Genomic DNA, 19,070 nt, shown 5'->3' on the forward strand with positions numbered 1-19,070 from the left:
AAGAGCCAAACTAGATTCAGATATTTCTATTAGAATTGCCCAAGAATGGAAATGATATTTAAAATCTTACATATATTGCTATAAAACACCTGAGTTGGGGATGGATAGACATATAAAAGGACAGGCCTTCATCATCTTTTCAGTCAGTCTTACCATGAAGCTGTTGGCCTCTTGTCTATGCCGAAAGTGAACTGCTGTAAGTTTTAACACCTGATCATAATTTTCCAAGGAGCTATTGTGCTAGCAAGCGATTCTGGAGTTCATCAGGGTTTGGCCGTGAACTTTCTCCATCAACGAGTCTTGGCAGTCTTGAGCTGGCTGATTTATTCCAATGTTATGCTTGCTGGAGATGTTCCATAAGTCTGCGGATGGGAGAAGACAACTAGTACTGTAACATACAGGCAGTCATGTGCAGAGGGATTTCTATTCAAAACAAAATGCCTATCGTAATATTTACACGTTGACACATGAGATAATATGATTTCTTAAAATTACAAAGAAATCTTATAATATTCCAAATAGTATAATGTCAGATTTTGTTGATCAACATTGCATCACTAATCTTTATTTGGGCTTTTAATTTTTTCCCTGCTCAAAGATAAAAATGTCTAGTTGCTTGTGTGTATGTGGACAAGCATGTATATGGAAAAATAATAAGGTAAATGTAATTATTTGTCAAGAACTTAAAGACAATTTCAGAAACCATTTAACGGTAGTAATTTCTATACTTAGCTTTGCCATCCAAAAAAGGCAATAAACATAGCTACTGAGGACAAAGACATAAAGTGCAGTTTTGCTTTCTGATACCATCTCATCAGTGATCATAGATGAATTGTTAACTTCCTTGGAACAAAATGGAATTTATTAAAAAATTTATGCTAGCTTTCCTCAAGTAAACAATTTATCCTTCCTCCCTGGGCTGAAGGCAGGTTTAGGCCATGAAGGTTAATGCATTTTTCCTGTAGAGCTGGATTAAAGAGTGCGCTTGAATAGTCAAGATTCCCCAGTAGTGTTAGAAAGCAGCAATTAAAGGTGGAAGCTTACTGATTTCAAACAAACTTTCAGGCATTGATGATGGGCTTCTGTGGAGTGTCCATGAGGCAGAAGCTCCTGGGATACCTGTCTGCATGCAGCTATGCAAACAATGAAATTGGTTCTGAATCGTGCCAGTGCATTAATCTCGCTGTTAGAGGCACAAGGTCTGTAAACGAAAGGAAAAAAAATTGCTTGCAAGGGGAGAAGAAAACAGTATTAGTAGCGAGTGTGGTTTTGAAAGGCATGAAGCTTTTATTGATCCTTAAGTGGCTCATTCAGTAGTAACTAATTTTCCTTAAAGGCTCAGAAAGACATTTTTTATAAACCCCTCGATTGCAGTAATGTGCACTGTTTGACTCGGACTTAAGAACAAAAAACACACACAACCATAAAAACCAGATTTCTCCTGTACCTAGCAGTTTTTCGGAATTAAATATGGATTTAAATCTGGCATGTTTAACTTTTCTCCAAGGTCTACCTGAGCAAGGACTATCAACACTTCCTAAGCAAAAAATGTCCACGCTATATGTCCAAGTACACTTACATACCCAAGTTCAAAATGAATTAATATTTATCAGCCACAGTCCTCAGCCTTCTCCGCCCCTCACAAATAATAATCACTATGGCAATTATAAAAGATTTCAAGATATGGGTAAAGATGAGCCACTACTATTTAAACCTTTGAGACCATCCTCTTCTGCTATGTAACTCTCTTTCCGTGTGTAAATCAAATTATTCAGGACTCTGCAGCAGTCACAGTAACCCATGGGCCACAATCATAAACATGGACCTAGAGATTTTTCTGATGAGCAAATCTTCCCAGTTGCTCTGAGGAAGACAACTAAAACCTCAGATACATCACTCAGTACCCTTTTCAACAGGTCCACACTGATGGAAAACTTCCTTCTGCTCTGTAGAAATGTACCACACCAGAGTTAGACACCTGCATTAACTAAGGAAGAAAACTGTTTATTTTACTGAATAGCAAAGATTTTCCATCCACCTCCCCTGTTGGTTTTTCTAAACAACAAAAAAAGTATAAATAATAATGAATGAATTATGAAGTAATGAATTATCAGTACACTATGTCTGTATCTAATCCATCCACAGTCTAGGAGTTAGATAATTCACCGTAACTTGCAAGAAGCAGCATATCTCCAGCTTGCTTTATATGTTGAGTTTGCCTTCTGCAAGTTGCTCTGTTGTATGCTCAGTGTGTATGCCATACACTGTCTGTAATGGTAGTACACAAATGAAGTTGAAAACCATAGCCTTGAGAAATATTCTCCATTATCACATAATGAAGAATTATATATTTAATAAGAGCTCGGAAGAAGAAAAATAAAGCACTACTTCAGAATGCAGTAAGGTGCTCTCCTCTGGAAAATCTGTCTCTTTTCAAGAGTCTTTCTCATTTCATTAGCAGTATCTCTATATTTTGAGTCTCTGAGGCATTGTCAGAGGGGCTTAATTATTGCTTGTATTTCATGGCAAAAGCACCTCCTAAAATGCATGTCATGCTCATTCAGACTATTGAACTGGCATTAATTTGTTGCTTCCTGCCCTAAGAATGGTACACTGCAGTCCCAGTGTATCTGAAGAAAATACCAACAAAATTCAGACATGAAAAAGTAAAAAATCAGTTAAATTTTATATCAACAAGTAATCTAAAGAGCATCTCACTTACTTGTCTTGACATTCTTCTTGAAGAGTGAAGAGTAAGCACTTTTGCTATAGTGCCAATCTGCATTTAGCAGAACACCCATTACAATTGCTTGAAGTCCAATAAAGCTTCTTGGATGCAGTCCTATTTCCGTCAAGTCATCTGGTGATGAATATAATTCTTCTCTTTTACCACTAGAGTCAGCACTCTCCCTCTTCTGCTTCCATCTCTAGATTATCATACTTTATACATGATGGTAGGAGGCTCCTCTGTATATTGTGTGCTTTGTAGAGTTACCATTTTCCACCCATCGTTGTAGTCTTCACTATTTCCTGTCTCAGAAATCTTTGCTTTACATTTAAGTAAGGAATAGCAAATACCTTAGCAAATTTTCCAGTAGAACAATTTATACAGCAATGACATTAATATTGACAATATAATTCAAAACAGTTCCCCCAAATAAATTTGAAATATGTGAACTATATATGAAGGGAATCACAACAGTTTTATACAAATGGGGTTTTTTTTGCTACCAAAGTACCTTACAAAGCCTGAAATAAAATCCCATGTGAAACAGAAGAAAGGTAAGTGTGGTGTAGGATCTGATTTACCTTTGGCATTTGAAAATGGCTTGGAGGACTGTCTGTGTAGAGACAACCACTGTTAAGTCTCAGCAACAGTATTTGTATGTGTGGTGGCCGGTACAGAAATTACTTCATCTATCATAAGAGTATAAGATGATCTAACAGCTTTCCTGGCACTGGAAACTGCATCTCTTGGTCATCATAGAGTTTTTATCCTCTAAGAAGTTAATTGTTGTTATATTGTTACCTGATTTCACCTGTATTTGTTGTAACCAATACAAAGATTGACATTAAAACATCCATTCTGGAGCACTTACGTGCTGTACTGGTACCACTAACAATATAAAAATTAGAATTAGAAAAGTACTAGAAGCAAGTAATCTTATTATAGTTCTTTAAAAGTAAGCCACCATTAAACGATTGTTTGAAAATGTCTGTCTGGTGCCCTGTAGTCTGGTGTAAACTGTAGGCTAAGTCCTTCTTACCAAGAAACATTTAGAAAAAAGAAAATTGGAGTAAACTCTGTCAGCTGACTCTAAAAGATTGTTAAAACAGCCTTTAACTGTTTTTTCATGTCTAGCTGTCCGATACTGGGACTTACACTTGTGTTGCTACAAGTTCCAGTGGGGAGACATCTTGGAGTGCTGTGCTGGAGGTGACAGGTAAGCGATGTCCAGGGGCTGTTTTTCAGTTGGCGCAAAATGGAAGTGTAGACTACATCAGAGCAGTCAGATCATCCATTCTAGAAATTCTGGGATTGAGATGGAGAAGTTTTAGGTGTGAAGACTGGGTTTCTTCACAGGCCTTTCATTTCATTGCTATTATCTTTAAATGGCCATTGACATTACAACAGCTTGTATTTGTCTCCAGTGACAGTGGTATGCCATAACTCTTCTAAACATGAGTATTAATAAACTGTGCGTTCATCCAGTAATTGGCTTGGGCGAGAAAACTATTATGCCTACACAGAGTCTTATCAAAGTCCAGTGTGCTCTCTGTGACTACTGGAGTTGATCTGGATATAGGAACCTTCTCAGCCTTCTAGTAGCTGAGGTTTTGATATTTTATGTAATTTTCAGCAAAGCTGATCTTTTTGGTTATTTTTTCTTTTCTTTTTTTTTAATGTATTTATATACAACCTTTTGAGTTTTGTGGGGTTTTTCTTTCAGTGTGCACCTAAAGAATGATAGCTCTTCATCCAAATACATACGTGGTAATGCAATTGTTGATTTCGTTTTTTACAGATTAAGAACATTGGTTCTGCTGATTTTGCAGATGTTTGTCGTGTTTTTCCTTTTAATCTTCTATTTTGAGCAAAATTACACAATCAAGGATAAAGAGTAATTGTTTTGTATTTGCCCCTTACAGAATCTGGTGGAGCAACAGTCAGTAAAAATTATGATATAAATGACCTCCCTGGGCCACCATCTAAACCTCAGGTCACTGATGTTACTAAGAACAGTGTCACTCTGTCCTGGCAACCAGGGACCCCTGGAAGCCTACCAGCCAGTGCATATATCATTGAGGCTTTTAGGTATGTGAATTATTCTACTTTTAATCTTCCTTTCTAATTTTGCTTAAACCCTGGTACCAGCTGTTCTCCCGGTGTTGTGGTGTTCTTTTGGAGCCTACACGTATCATTAGAAGTTCATTAAAAGACTCAACTCCAATGGCAGGCAATGCTTCTTATTTTTTAAATTGATTTTTTTTCTATTTATCACTTCTTTCTAAATGATTAATTAGAGGAGCATCTAACTATTTCTTCAGGTCAACAGGACTATAACAGGACAATGCAGTCATTATTTGTTACTTTTCCCTTAGCATTGATGATCAGAGGGAGTCTCCTGTGGGAATGCTGCAGGTCAAATCATTTGGGCCAGTGTTATCCTGACTATCAGTAAAAATAATCTGAAAATAAGTGGATAATCCTGGGGCCTCTCTGCACACTTTAATTCCTGTTCTTGTTAAAGCAGCACCTATTAAAGAGTCAAAGCACTTTGACTCTTTAAAAAAATTTCTATTTTTTTACTGTTTGTTTTAGACAGATTAAAAATTTTAACTGAAAAGGCTAGTGTTGATAATTTAGGATTTCATCCTGCAGCCTGAGGTTGAAGAGGATCCAGCTGCTCCCTTCCACACAGCACCACTTAAGAGTGGTAGGAAAGAATTCCTGGTCCCCAGTTCAGCAAGTTTGTTTAAGCATGGGCCATACCTCGCTCGTGTATTTGTAATATACACTTCTGCTTAAAAATGTGCATGTCTTTAAATGTTTTTCTTAATCAAGATGTGCAAAAAATGACAAATAATTTAGTTCATCTTTTAATTAAAATTCATGCAAGAATTTGTCAAAATCATATGCCTGCAAATTTAAGAAGTTATAGTGAAAATGCTTCATTCTGCTATGTTAATATGCAAAGAACATTACTGTGTGCATACTGGACTGGAACTTGTACTATCCTTTATGCATTACATAAATGAAACGATTGAAACAACACGAAACTCGTAGCTTTCCATTTTCTTTTTCCTTTTGATATATTTAAAGAATCTTTTAATCAATGCTATACAACAAAGCACAAGAAAATCAAATTTTCTCTTTAAAGTTTTGTGATATATCACCCTAGATAAGCTTTAATGGTGTCCCATCAATAACTTTAACAAAAGCCAGGCATTTTCATTAAAAGCTGTTTTGACAATCACACTTGTAATCACTTCATACAGTGGATTGTAATCTAATTATAATAATGTCCAATGGAAAATGTAGGGACAGAAAAAAATATTCATATACTTCCCTTAAGTTATAAGCATGTTTTCAGACCTTTATTTTTTTTTGTAACTTTGAGTATGAATTTAGTTCAAGGAGAGTTCTTCCAATGACAATTTATTGACATAATTTACCTAGCATTATAGAAAATTATTCTTTTAACAGGATTTTCTTTCCTAAGATTTATGTTCAAGAGAGGCCTATTTATCATTCAAATTTACTTTACAGCTTTCCACACTTTCCTTTTGCAGGTATTTATTTTAGAGAGAAAGCAAAAGCTTTTGTTTCTGTTGAAAGGAGAAATACTTTTGACAGCTGTGGGTTTTTTTTATCCTGTCTTGAGGAATTAACTGAAACCAATTTTTTTTATTTTTACCCTGCTTTTACTACATTTTCCTGTACTTAAGACTTGACACTGGGTTACAAAAGTAGGTCCTTTCACTTCTTTATTTTTCACTTGCATTGGTCTATAATCCTCGATCCTCTTCTCATTGCAGTCAATCCGTGAGCAATAGTTGGCAAACAGTGGCTAACCATGTGAAGACCACTCTCTACACTGTGAGAGTACTGCGCCCCAATACAATCTACCTGTTTATGGTGAGAGCTATCAATTCACAAGGTCTGAGTGATCCCAGCCCTATGTCAGATCCTGTCCGAACACAAGGTAATAGTAATTATTAAGGCTTCCGTGCTTGAGCTAAAATAGAAAGAAGGAACTGAGAGTTGACCAATAGGTCAGTCTGGCCATTTGGCTTTAGCACTCTGGCTGAAGGAATCGTGAATCGAGCTTAACGTATGAAGATAAAAAATAGTTCCATGTTCACTCTATCAGTCTGGGGCTTAAGAGGAGAGATAGGTTGGCTCTTTAATCCCTGGTGCATTGTAGACCTTTTGTTTTGCAGTTCACTTGGGCTAGGTGTGCTCCTTGATGCCTGGTTTCTGTTGAAAGTAATGTGAGTTACCCAAGCTTTTCTGAAAAGTGCTCTGAATACCATGCTCTCCTCAGTATCTTCTCTCCGTGTCCTTACTACTTCTCCATTATTATAATAGGGATATACTATAACTAGTGCTTATGACAGACACCATGTTTAGCATTAATCAAAAGAATTGCACAAAATATCTGTAGTGTATTGATTAATCTGGTCCAACATTTAGGCAGAGATTTCATGTAAATTAAGGCATCTGCATGCTAAGAATATTTTGAAGTTCTTCTGAGAAAAGTATGGGTCTTCCATTTATATACCTAGAGTTCTGAATTCTTTATGTTAACCCATTGCATAATCCAAGAGGGAAGGCTGAAGTGAAATCCCTCATTTATAGGGTGGTGATACAATTGATAGCTGTGATCCTTCATTCCTATTGAATTGACTATTGAATTCTGTTCACATTACATCAATTTCTAACCGCATATAACTGCCACAAACAAACTTCTCTTCACAGCATGTTTTTTTTTGGCTTTGAGAACACATTGCTTTAATACTTCATTAAAGAGTATAGTTCTGTGTTAAACAGGTTGGAATACAGGAGTTAATAATTTTTTGGAATCGTAATTTTTTCAAGTCCAAAGTAATAGCTCCTCTCACAGTTAATTTAGAATGAGATCCCCTGTCTTTGTTTACGGCAGTTATAAAAGTGTGTGTGGAGAGTGCATCCTGTGTCAGCCTCCCACGTGCGTAAGTGGTTTGGGGCCTTTGCTGATCCTAGATGGAAAGAGAGAAGCAAGAGTAGGGTGGTATTTCTTCATCACATAACCATCACATCCAACCTGTCTCATGCTAGTCTATTCCTGAATAAATCTGTCCTTGATAATTATCCCCTCAAAATGGTAATCACTGCTGTAAAAGGAGAAACAGAGCTGCTTTCCGAAAAGCTGAAGGAGTGACTTGGGCAGGGCATAGCTTGACTATCCACAGACTATCACAAGTTTTCTTCTCTTTCTTACTCCCCCACTATTTTAGGGTGACTCATGCTTTTCATTGCACCAGCCTTTTAGTCTGCATAACTTATCACCCAGTTGAAAAAACAACTTTGTTTGGCATTTGAGTGTCAAGTATAGACTTTTTATCTGACATACTGACAAGCAATTTGATTTCAGTAAAAACATGTCTTTTAATTAGCTACAGCATGTGTTGCGGCTTCCATTTCCAGAAGCTGTTTAGCAGTCAAGCACACTGAGACATGTACAGGATTTATAGCTTCTTTGCAAGCCTGCAGTTTAATAGAATTAAATCATAAAATCAATTGAAAATTAACATAATGTTTTGATGTGATTTCTAATTATGCCTGAATTCAATTCAGGCTCACAGAAGAAGCTGACACACAGTAGAAAGCCTATTCACAGTGGCCACGGAGGAGGAAAAAACCAGCTAAAACAGTGCTATATAATTTTGCAACAGGTGTCTGTGGTAGCTTTAATAGCTGAGTGTTTAATTTCCTGGTATTAAGCATAGCAAATACAAGTAATAGGATTTTATGTATATTTTCACCAGTGGACTACAAGTAGACAATCAGGCACTTTCAAAAGGTTTACCTTCTATGACTTAAATCAAATAAGGACAGAGAAATCAGTAATTACTCTAAAAAAAGATTTGATTTCTTGTTTGGATTATTAACAGACCAAACCATACATTAAAAAAACACTTTAAAGACTTTAAAGAAACTATATAGTTTCTTTAATAATAATCCTACCTCTGGAATTTGAATTACTAGCAACTAATAATAAGTTCACTGGAAGCTGTTAAAAGAGAGGTTAGAGAAAATATATAAATAATTTAATTTTAGAGACCTCTTAACTATGATCAGAATATAGTGTCTTGAGACAGTTTTGCTTGAGTCATGATTTTATTATTCCAGTATTTGACAATGTCCTTCTATGTAGATCAACTGCTTTTCCACCAGGAGTCTCCTAGTAATGTGAAAATGACATTACAAGACTGTGAGCATCACATATGTATATGTTTCCAAGTGTACATACTAGAAAACAGAATTCCCCATGTACATCTTGATACTCGTTTCTTATTGTTTCTAGCCCATGTTACTCACTTACTTCTGGACATATGTCCCATTAAAATGATGAAATGCTGTTCATACAAATACACTATGTAGAAATGTCTTTTCTCCTGAGGGAATATAGCTACTTTGTTGGTTGTATACCACAGGGTAACTTGACCTAAAATGTAGTCCTGAGTAGCTGTAGGTATTTTGTACCAAGGATCATAGCCTTTTGTGGATAGCAGCATAAATTATCATCCTGTAAACCAGCCTGAGTTGCTGTCTTACAGATTTATTTTATTCTATCTGTCTGTTTCGTGGTCACTTTGAATAGGCATAATTTGCGAGACAAGCTCCTTCAGTGACATCCATATTTGGATTATATTCCCTGTGGAGGTCCATGAAACCATTTTCATTTGAATATCAGTAGAAGCCTGTGGCAATATTATTTATTGGTGGCTCAGAATCTATAACAATCGAGAATTGTGAAGCTGTAATGTTGATGATCAAAAACTACTTTCAAAATCTGGAGGCACGTGATTCAAACTCAGTTGTTATATTTAAATGTTTCAGTTTTAAAGGCACTTTTATGTCTTCTTAATAATATTTAGAAGATAGATAAAAAGAAATCACATGTTGTGAACTCCCGTATCTAAGGCCATCAGAGGGGGGAAAAAACCTTTTATGTATGTATTCTCTTCACAAGGACACGATGTTGATCCAATAAGAACAAAAGTGTCTTTGGCTAATGAATCCTACGGGAAAATCAAGCAGAATTCACAGGTGCCTAGGCAGGCACAGCCATAACGTAGTGGGCCTTCCTGAATATAATCTGTGCTTGTGTTCCAAAATCCAATTTTTCGCTGGAAAAATTACAAGCAAATTCCAGCAGAAATGATCACTGTGTGTATTTCTAACAGGCGTTATGCAATCCACATAAGCGATTGACATAGTAAGGGCATCTGTAATTGTTGATCAAGAACAGTGTTTTAAGATCCTTGAAGGATCCACTGAAGGGATCCAGACTTCACTGTCTCCTAGAAAGTGCCTTCATTTCTGTCTAAATTGCAGGGAAGGGGCGTGCTATGGTGATATATTAGCTGGGTGATAGCTGTAACTCAACATTCTCCTTTTGGCGCAATGCTACAGAAAATTATGATTTCCAGAAACTATCACTAAAAAGACACATTGCACATCTCCTTCTCCATTTTCTGACACATATTTTGTATTTGCAGTTCCTGTTTAGCAAAATTAATAGAGCTTCATTCAGTGTAACACAATAGCATAACCCAAATGTGGTCCCTAAGGACTAGGTACTAGGGCCACCTGTGGTGCTGGAAATGGAGTCACAGTTTTCCATTGATGTATACAAAGTGATCAAATTCCTTCAGATTTTGACTAAAAGAAATAATTTCCCCACACACTTTGAAGGTGTCTTTGACATAATCTTGAAGAGAAAATTTTTGTGGTAGAGAGTTTTTGTTGGCTGTTTATTAGACCAGCATCAGTTTGGCTTCATAAATTAATTATTTTTTTCATATTTGCACTAGATTTCATTATCTATAGCTGTAAAGGGAAAATTTACTTTGCCGAAGAAAACGCTATTTTTAGTGTTTTTTTTCTTGTGTGCATGGCATGTGGGGAGGGGAAGCTTAGTGGAAGTTTGGAAACATAATGACTTAATGTCATGTATGCTCTAAGAAAATAAAAAAGAACCTGTTCATTTTCTTCAATTATACTAACCAATTTGGTTCCAGACATCTGGGCAACATTATTATTATTATCATCTGAGTATTTTGGAACTAGTGAATATTGCATCTCTCTCATCACTTACCAGATCTGAGAAAACTTTGCTATTGAGTCTGAATACTCATTTAAGCATCTTTATATTTCATTATTTCTTAAGCAGCTAAAAGTGAATGGTTTGTTTGCATTACTTGATATGCTTTGGAGTTCATATTTAAAGCTTAGTACTGTATTGTTTTTAAAACAGGACTATAACGGGTGTTTAGATCAGGTCGTTAAGCTGTTCTGTCATTCTTATTGATGCCATATATAACTCTACTCATTAAAATAATGCTTTCATGTATATGCCTGGCCTGGCAGATATCAGCCCACCAGCACAAGGTGTGGATCACAGGCAAGTCCAGAAAGAACTGGGAGACGTCATTGTACGACTGCATAATCCTGTTGTGCTGACACCCACAACTGTTCAAGTCACCTGGACGGTAAGGCTTCTGTTATTATTCCCTTAATAGGACTTTAATTTTGCCTATTTATCCCTGCAGTTTTTTACTACCCTGAAAAGCTCCAGTCTTGACTTCAAACATTATACAAGCATATATATGTGGTAATGAAATGGTCTTTTTATTTTCTCTTTCAAGTCAGGCAGGTTCAAAGTCTTCAGAGTTCAGCTCAAAGCAAGCTAGCTGTCTGACTAGAAAAGTATTATAAATATGAATATGCTTAACATCATAATCTAAAGGATAATTGATCTGTGGACTCATTACTGTGCATGTCAAAAAATAAAGTTAAATATCAACATGAAATTGCTGTATGAAAAAGCACTTTCCACTTCAAGGCATAGGGACCTCTGACAATACCCTATTATTTGGTGACCCTAAAATGCAAAAATAGTTTTCCTATAGGGCACTTGTAGTGAGGTCAGAAGCACGTGGTGCTGATGCCTGATCCACTATGTAATATCTGGTTTTTTTTAGCATAAGCCTTACCCTCAATCAGTGGATATCCTTTCATTATAGAAGACCAGAATCTTTTTGGCAGTACTTAACAACATTTCTATTTGAGGGGTCAAACTACTGGGTAGAATTTCTGATACAGCGTTTGGCTTTCAAAATGCTACGTTTCCCTTCCTGAGGCTTGAAGGAAAGGATTTGTAACTGTAGAAGAAGAGAGAGAGTTCCTAGGGCACTGCACAGCAGAAAAGAATGCTTTGTTCTTGGGGCATCTACCCCAGAGGAAGGGGAGCCATGGGTGGAAGAGTGAGAGACATAGTACTGCAGTGCATATCACTGAAACAGTTGTATTATATAGGATGAATTCTGCTAAAGGGGTATTCACGATACTCAGGGTTTTTCTTCTACATGTAATATTACTAAAACGTTAATGTGTACAGGGGATTATACAACAGGAGATAAGAAGTGCAGTGATAGATTGTGTATTATAGGGATTACTGTTGTTTTTGCACAACTCAGCCATATTTATGGGGATATATGTGCCATTCTTGTTCTGACAGGTTTCAACAGTTGGGTGGCAGATTAGAATAAAGAGAGAAACCCACAAATTTGTCTTTCTTTGAAGATTATTTAGAAAATGTGTCATTGCATTTTGCTGTTGATGATGTCAACATTCAGCTTGCTTTTCTAAAAATGCTGTCTGTTTCAGCTACATAACTCCAGGACAGGCTGACTTTCCCACCCAGGCACCTTTGCAGCAAACCCTTTTGCCCAAGCAGATGTTTGCCCAGGCAGATGGGTCAGTAGTTTAGAAACTTTGGATGTTAGCAGCCAGTAATTGTAATCACATCCACGCGGTCCCCCTTTCTTGGGTGTGACAGCTATCAGAAATATAATTTCATAGGCTTGCCCTTGCTTTAGCATATACTACAAAAGGAAGCCCCAGTATAGCCAGAATTCAGTTTTATTCAATGTCAGCAATTTCATTATATTATAATGAAACAAATATATGTATATATGTGTGTGCATATATATGTGTGTGTGTGTGTATAAAGACTCTTTTGGTGCCCCTCCTGAACAAGTAATGAATGAAGAAAACATGCTAAGGTAAAGGTAAATTGTTAGCGATGCTGTGGATAGATCAGCTTATTGGGAAGATCCCTCAAAGCAGTGACCCTCTGCCACTCGACAAGCATACAGGCCTCTGTAGAGATGTTTCAGAATTGCCTAAGGGAAGAAAGACACAAAAAAAGATCTCTGGAACAGCTAATTAGAAACTTTCCAGCAACCAGAACAAAACCAATTAATTAACCATAGTCTCTAGGAAAAAAAGCCACTCTATCCAGAGAATAAAGTCCAGACTATTAATATAAAATGGTTAGATAGTGTAGCTATCATACAAAAGGACAGAAGTGCCATGAGAGTCATAAGACTCTTTGTGTTGACTTTCTGCAATTCAAAGAGTGAATACCAAGGAACGTCCTTGATTACTGAGTTTCTGGCATCCTGAGTCCCAGCAAATTAATCCAAATTTCTCCCTTCTCTCTGAGATTGTTTTAGGTTTGCTTTCTCTTTTGGTTTTTTCCCAAATTTCAGTTTAAAATTTCAGAAATAGTTCTCTGCTACTGTGTTGCAATTTTAAAATATACATATACTTATACACTCGTATTTTATCTGTTTTGAAAGAAGGTGAGGCTTATACAGTCAGTGTTTAAAAAAAGAAGAGGGATGTCAGAAGTTAGGCTTTCACTGTCACTTAATTTTATCCCTCTTGTGCATAAGTATTAAAGTATAGCTGTAATGATCTGGTCACATACAGGATCTCGTCTTCATGGAGCTAGTCAACATTTCTTTTTATCTTCTTTATTTACTGTGTGGTGCCAGGTCTTATTAATTTCGTACCATTGAAACCTTGCACTAAATAAAAAAGTATTAGTTTGTCTCGCATACTTGCTTATCTGTCATGCTCTCAACCGTAACATTTGGGTGCTTTACAAATAATACTGTATTTAACATCACAATTAAAAACAGGTGCCATTATCCTAACTTTACATGTAGAGAGGTGTGTTGCAGAGGTATTTATTGCTGATGAGACTTACAGAATCAGATATGCCCACTGTTATCATATGGCTAATTTTAAACCTTGGGCCTGATTTATTTTTACTTTTATCAGAGCATTTTGCATTGCAACAGCATATTGTGTACTCCAAGCACTATTTTTAGCTGACCTCAACTATAGTTCAGCACTTCTAGCCTCACTGGGCATTAAACTGAGAGTTTCATAAGGGGCCAAACGTGAAAAGTTTCCTGGCATTATAAAGGAGCCCTGTGGCACAAGCACGAATAAAAATCAATTCTTCAATATGGCAAAAGAATTGTTGCTTTGAAATCCTGACTGCCTTTTAGGAGGCTACCAGGCAGAAGGGTAATTTATTTACCTCTGTCTTGTAATTTGACACTGATTTTAAATGAGTGTACTTCACTGGAAGCTTCAAGAGTCAAGTCCTTTAGACAGTCTTCCAGCGTAGCATCACCCTTTGTCTTGTTCTTGTAAGATAGATAAATACTAATGCTGTTTGAACTTCCAGAGATTACTGCAAGTCTGTACTAGTGAGTTCAGCACGACGTGCAAGGTATTGTGCCCAGATGGAGGATTGCGGTGGGTATTGATATGGGAGCAGAGTATTACTTAGGATATTTTGGGGTAGGAATTTACATACTAAAGAGCATATTGCAAAATGTCTTTAGCGGGCAGATTAGCAGCTTTGTCTGAAAGGAGCTTATATTTGCAGCATAAGCTGCATTAGTTGCTTGCCATCTTTGTAACAATCTGATAGCCTAACTGAATGATCTAATATAGCCATTGTACCTGTCTCATGTTCAGCTGTGGTATGTGCAGATTTGAACATGGAGGGAAAATGAGTTTCCTGTTCTGCAGAAGTGAAGGGCTGTGTTCAGTTTCGTAGATACCTCCTGCACTATGTATTCATCGTAAAAGAGTGTGAGAAGGAGCATACAGGACCATTACGCTTGTAGGTGACCTTAAAGCATTAGGTCAGTGCTGAGCAGAACCTACCCAGTAATTGATCTCTTCTGTCTTTTAAAGAAGCATCTGCATTTTCTGCCATCTGCCTTTTGAGGGAAAAAGTGTATCTTTACCTCAGCAAGTGTTGCAGCTCTTTCGACTCGATGACACTGCCGCTTGTGCAAATTCAGAAGTAGTTAAGGGCGTCACAGGAAGACCAGAAATATTCTCTGATCCCAGTATTCAGCACAGAGAGTTCCTGCAATCTCTATAATAATGCTAAGTAGTTCGTATGAGGCAGTGGCAGCCATTTACCAAAAAAAGAGAAAGGAGGACGCCTAGAACTGATTACATTCTTTCATCAAATCACAGGGCATGTTTCTGCAACTCTGCCTATGTGTGAATGTGTACCAAACCTGCAGAGCTTAGCGCAGCTGAATGCAGTTCTTCAATGCTAAGCATATTTTTAGTGGCCTGCTGTTGGCATGACACATAATTACCACATAACAAATGGAGGAAGTTATGTCACAGGCTTTGTATTATATATAAGACTGTGTGTGCATGTATTTATATATATATACATACATATACATATACACACACATACATGTGTGTGTGTATGTGAAATATACCTGTCCTGTATTTCACAGATATCTCTGATTAATCCATGTAATGATCCAAGAGTAATTTTTTACTAATCAGAAACTTCAAACAAAACAAAAGATCCACCTTTTCTTAATAAGTGAAGTGCCCTCTGAGTAGTTACCCAACATTTTGACCGTATGAAAGGCCCTGTTCATTCAGACTAGCTTTAAGTGGGCGTGAGAGCGAGCTTCGTATCCTCTCCTTGATACTTGAATGCAACTGGATGTTAATCGAAAACATTACATATGCATAGTATTTCTTTTCGTAACTACTCTCCCAGATCCTGAACAATGGAATCACTGTCAATAATCTGAAATTCAGGCAGATGACTCAGCCCTGTTGTAATCAAACTTCTAATTGAAGGCTCTGTGAAACTTGTGTGAGCCCAAAATCAAGCTAGTTTATAGCACCCATATACATGGCAACCTTGTTGTGCTACTGCATTCTGTTTTCATATTCCATGTATTGTTTGGTCATTTAGAACCTAGAAGTCTAGGAGGAAAACAGGTATATGAATAATTTGTGTATTACCTATGTGTAAGTAGATACCAAAGTGTGAAAGACTCAAAATTGATATTCTATAGGTATACTATAGGGGTCCAGTTCTTCTCAGTGAGTTAGTGGGTGTGCTTATGTTTGTACCATGCCATACAAAGCATTTTCCAGGTTGGTTTAGAGCAGCACACTGTTACTGTTCAGCCTAGTCAATTCTTAATTTTCAGATGTTCTCTACTAGGCAGCAGTCAGTAGAGCTTAAAAGCACTGCAAAGACAAAACGTAAAGTTCTAACAAAGTTATGCCGTCTTTCAAGTGTAGCTTGTAACTAAGAAGTTAGGCAGGAATCAAATCAATTTAGGTTGAGAATCTGTATTACAAAGTGCATGAAAGCATTATTTTTGCTGAATTTTGCAGTGAACATGAGGTTCATAAAGTCTTTATGTCCGTAAAACATTTAATTAATGAAAGTCAAACATGGATAAAAACAATTTACTCTGATTTACAGACTCCCTTCATCTGGAAACAGCTGCTTAATGTTCTTCTTAAAAACACAGCTTGATTCTTTCGGTATTAACAAGCTATTATTGTGAGTTATATCCCTCTTTCAGTGCATAAATTCACTTAAAGTGAATGTAGAGAAGTTTATAAAATGCAAGCTTAATGTTGTTGTAACATATGTTGCAAGGTTTTTAACGGTGACAGTTTTGATGAAAGACATTTCTGCTTTGCTCTCATAAATAAAGCTTTCTTCTTGCTTGCCCTGCTTTTTAATGTCTTAAGAATCTGTGTCCCCTCTGAATGCCTCAATAAACTGTAACAAGATTATAGGAGAAGCATAATAGACCCTGGTTTGTGTTTTCAGCCTTAAATTCATTTATTCTCAAGAGAAGTCAAACAAATGTATCTCTAATTCTGAAATATCTTTGAGCTAGCAAATTATCAATAACAGAAAAGAAATCCTACTTGTTGAATCTTAGTTATAACCAAGGCATTTACCAAACAGCTAGTCTTGTTATTTGTGCTGCACTTTTTTTGGCGCTTTATTTGATTGCTACAGAAGCAGCTGGGTTTGGCTTGGTTTTATCCATCAAATTATTTTCACCGTTTTTTCAGGCAAAATGAATGCAAACGTCATAATAGCTCGAATCATTGTTTCATGCCTTTTTTTTTTCCCCAAGAAAAAAACTGCATGCAACCTCTCTGAGATAAAACACATTTTTAGTTTTTCCTTCAAATAAGAATCCTATTTATAGCTATGATAGCTTAGAATTGTTAAACTTCTATGTATGGTCCAATCTTGAATTGTGCTTGCCTACCAACATATAAAATATGAACCAAAACCATCATTCCATCTCCATCTGATGGCCTGAGAGCATCACAACCCCAGGAAGCAAACAGGCTGCATAGGCTGTGGACGCAAGGAACAACACATGACCTTGGAAGTTGTTTTTTCTGCATCTGTCTTATGTTTACTTTACTTTCCTGAGCATCTCATGAAAATATGAGCTGTGAGCCAAGTAATGGACTAACTGAAAGCATGTAGAGTATCTTCAAAGACTTGTCCTTTTCTGAAAAGAATTTGTTTTTCTTTTCTTCTCATATTTCAGCACATCAGTAGCCAAGATGTGCTTAATAAGTTTACATGCAATAAGCGTTATGCCAAAGTTCTCTTTTCATGATTTCTTGCAGGGGTAGGGCCTTGTTTTATGATTTAAGGTGGTATTTGTCATGATATATAGAGCTGGAGAAAGTAAAATAGAAAGAAATGTTCTATAACAAGTAATTTGAGAAAAATGGTCTTTACAGACAATCAACAATGACTTACAAGAAGGCAGTTTGATTTTTAAACTTAGCATCTTAAACAACTGTTAATTTTCTCTTTTTCATGAGGATGAACGTATTCTAGGCAAATGTTTTGGGTTTTTTTTTATACAGTTTTGCTATTTTAATATGTTTATTGATGTATTATTTAATGTCATTTCTAGGTTGACCGCCAATCCCAGTTTATTCAGGGTTACCGAGTAATGTATCGCCAAACGTCTGGCCTACCTTCTCCAGCTGTATGGCAGAATTTGGAGGTCAAAGTCCCAACGGAGCGCAGTGCTGTCCTCGTCAGCTTGAAAAAGGGAGTCACTTACGAAATTAAAGTTCGACCTTATTTCAATGAATTCCAAGGAATGGACAGTGAATCAAAGTCTGCTCGTACCACAGAGGAAGGTTAGTAAAATGGTCAGAAAAGCAAAAGGCTTTCATACCTAGCACTGGAGGTGAAATCAAGAGTGACCATTTTGGTTATTGTGTGTATGCGTATGTTCAGCTCTATTTCTCCCATGTGATTGCTGTTTGTTAGCTATAGGGTTGGCACTAGAATTTGATATAATATTCAGTTTTGTGTTGTATTCCATGAGAAAGCACCTATATTCTGTCTGATATGTCTTTCTAACGTACAGGCGGCTTTGGGTCTTCCAAAAAGTGTGCACTGCAGCCATTCTTTTATAACCAGTGTTGCTGCAATAAAAGACTTTGGTCTGCACTTTGAAAATAAAACTAGTAAGTGAAACATTTTGCAGACAAGTGTTTGATATTAAGCACATCTTTCTGAACAGGTCATAATGTAGATGAACAGTTTGGTTGGGAAATGGGGACTAGTGAAGGACAGATATTTAACTAGTCTGAAGGAACTCCAGTCTCAAGGGCATGCTACTTTACTGTTTCTGTTAGCACACCGTTCATGAAACTGCCCTGTTTAGTCCTTCCGAGGATTTCCTTAAGTACCTTTCAAGCCTCTGTGAAGCATGCAGGATGCAGACATAGTAAACAGTTTACACTACTGAAATGTACAAGCATTTGTATGTACATATGTAGCATGGTATATAGTTTTGCTAAAACATATGCACTCCAGGACTGCTTTTTTATTGAAAAGTAAAGGGAGTGAGGTGAGATATAAATAATATTTGTCTTTTTCTCTTAGAAATGTACAAGGAACCTATCTTTCTACCTATCTAATGCAACCTTTGCCTGAAGAATCTCTCCTGTAAAAGTAGAAAGATGATCATAACACTGAAGGTTCATCTTCTCTCTGTTTCATTGATTTCTTTCAAAGCAAGATTAAAAATTACTGGTGAAGTTTCAAAATGCTCATATGGTTTTGCTGGGTTTTGAGTGAAATCTT

General features: G+C 36.7%; 1 protein-coding gene across 1 annotated transcript in view; it reads left to right on the plus strand.

The window, feature by feature from the left end:
* The window catches only part of ROBO2 (roundabout, axon guidance receptor, homolog 2 (Drosophila)), a gene marked incomplete at its 3' end in the record, with an annotated part of 135,709 nt that overhangs the window by 56,897 nt on the left and 59,742 nt on the right, over nucleotides 1-19,070 (plus strand). Inside the window, exons 9-13 of the mRNA XM_010285434.1 lie at nucleotides 3,863-3,944; nucleotides 4,651-4,816; nucleotides 6,541-6,707; nucleotides 11,141-11,262; nucleotides 17,884-18,115. Of these exons, the coding sequence (XP_010283736.1) occupies nucleotides 3,863-3,944; nucleotides 4,651-4,816; nucleotides 6,541-6,707; nucleotides 11,141-11,262; nucleotides 17,884-18,115 (769 nt within the window). The remainder of the gene's footprint in view (nucleotides 1-3,862; nucleotides 3,945-4,650; nucleotides 4,817-6,540; nucleotides 6,708-11,140; nucleotides 11,263-17,883; nucleotides 18,116-19,070) is intronic.

This window comes from Phaethon lepturus, unplaced genomic scaffold, assembly GCF_000687285.1.
Source record: "Phaethon lepturus isolate BGI_N335 unplaced genomic scaffold, ASM68728v1 scaffold12414, whole genome shotgun sequence".
NCBI classification, from domain to species: Eukaryota; Metazoa; Chordata; class Aves; order Phaethontiformes; family Phaethontidae; genus Phaethon; species Phaethon lepturus.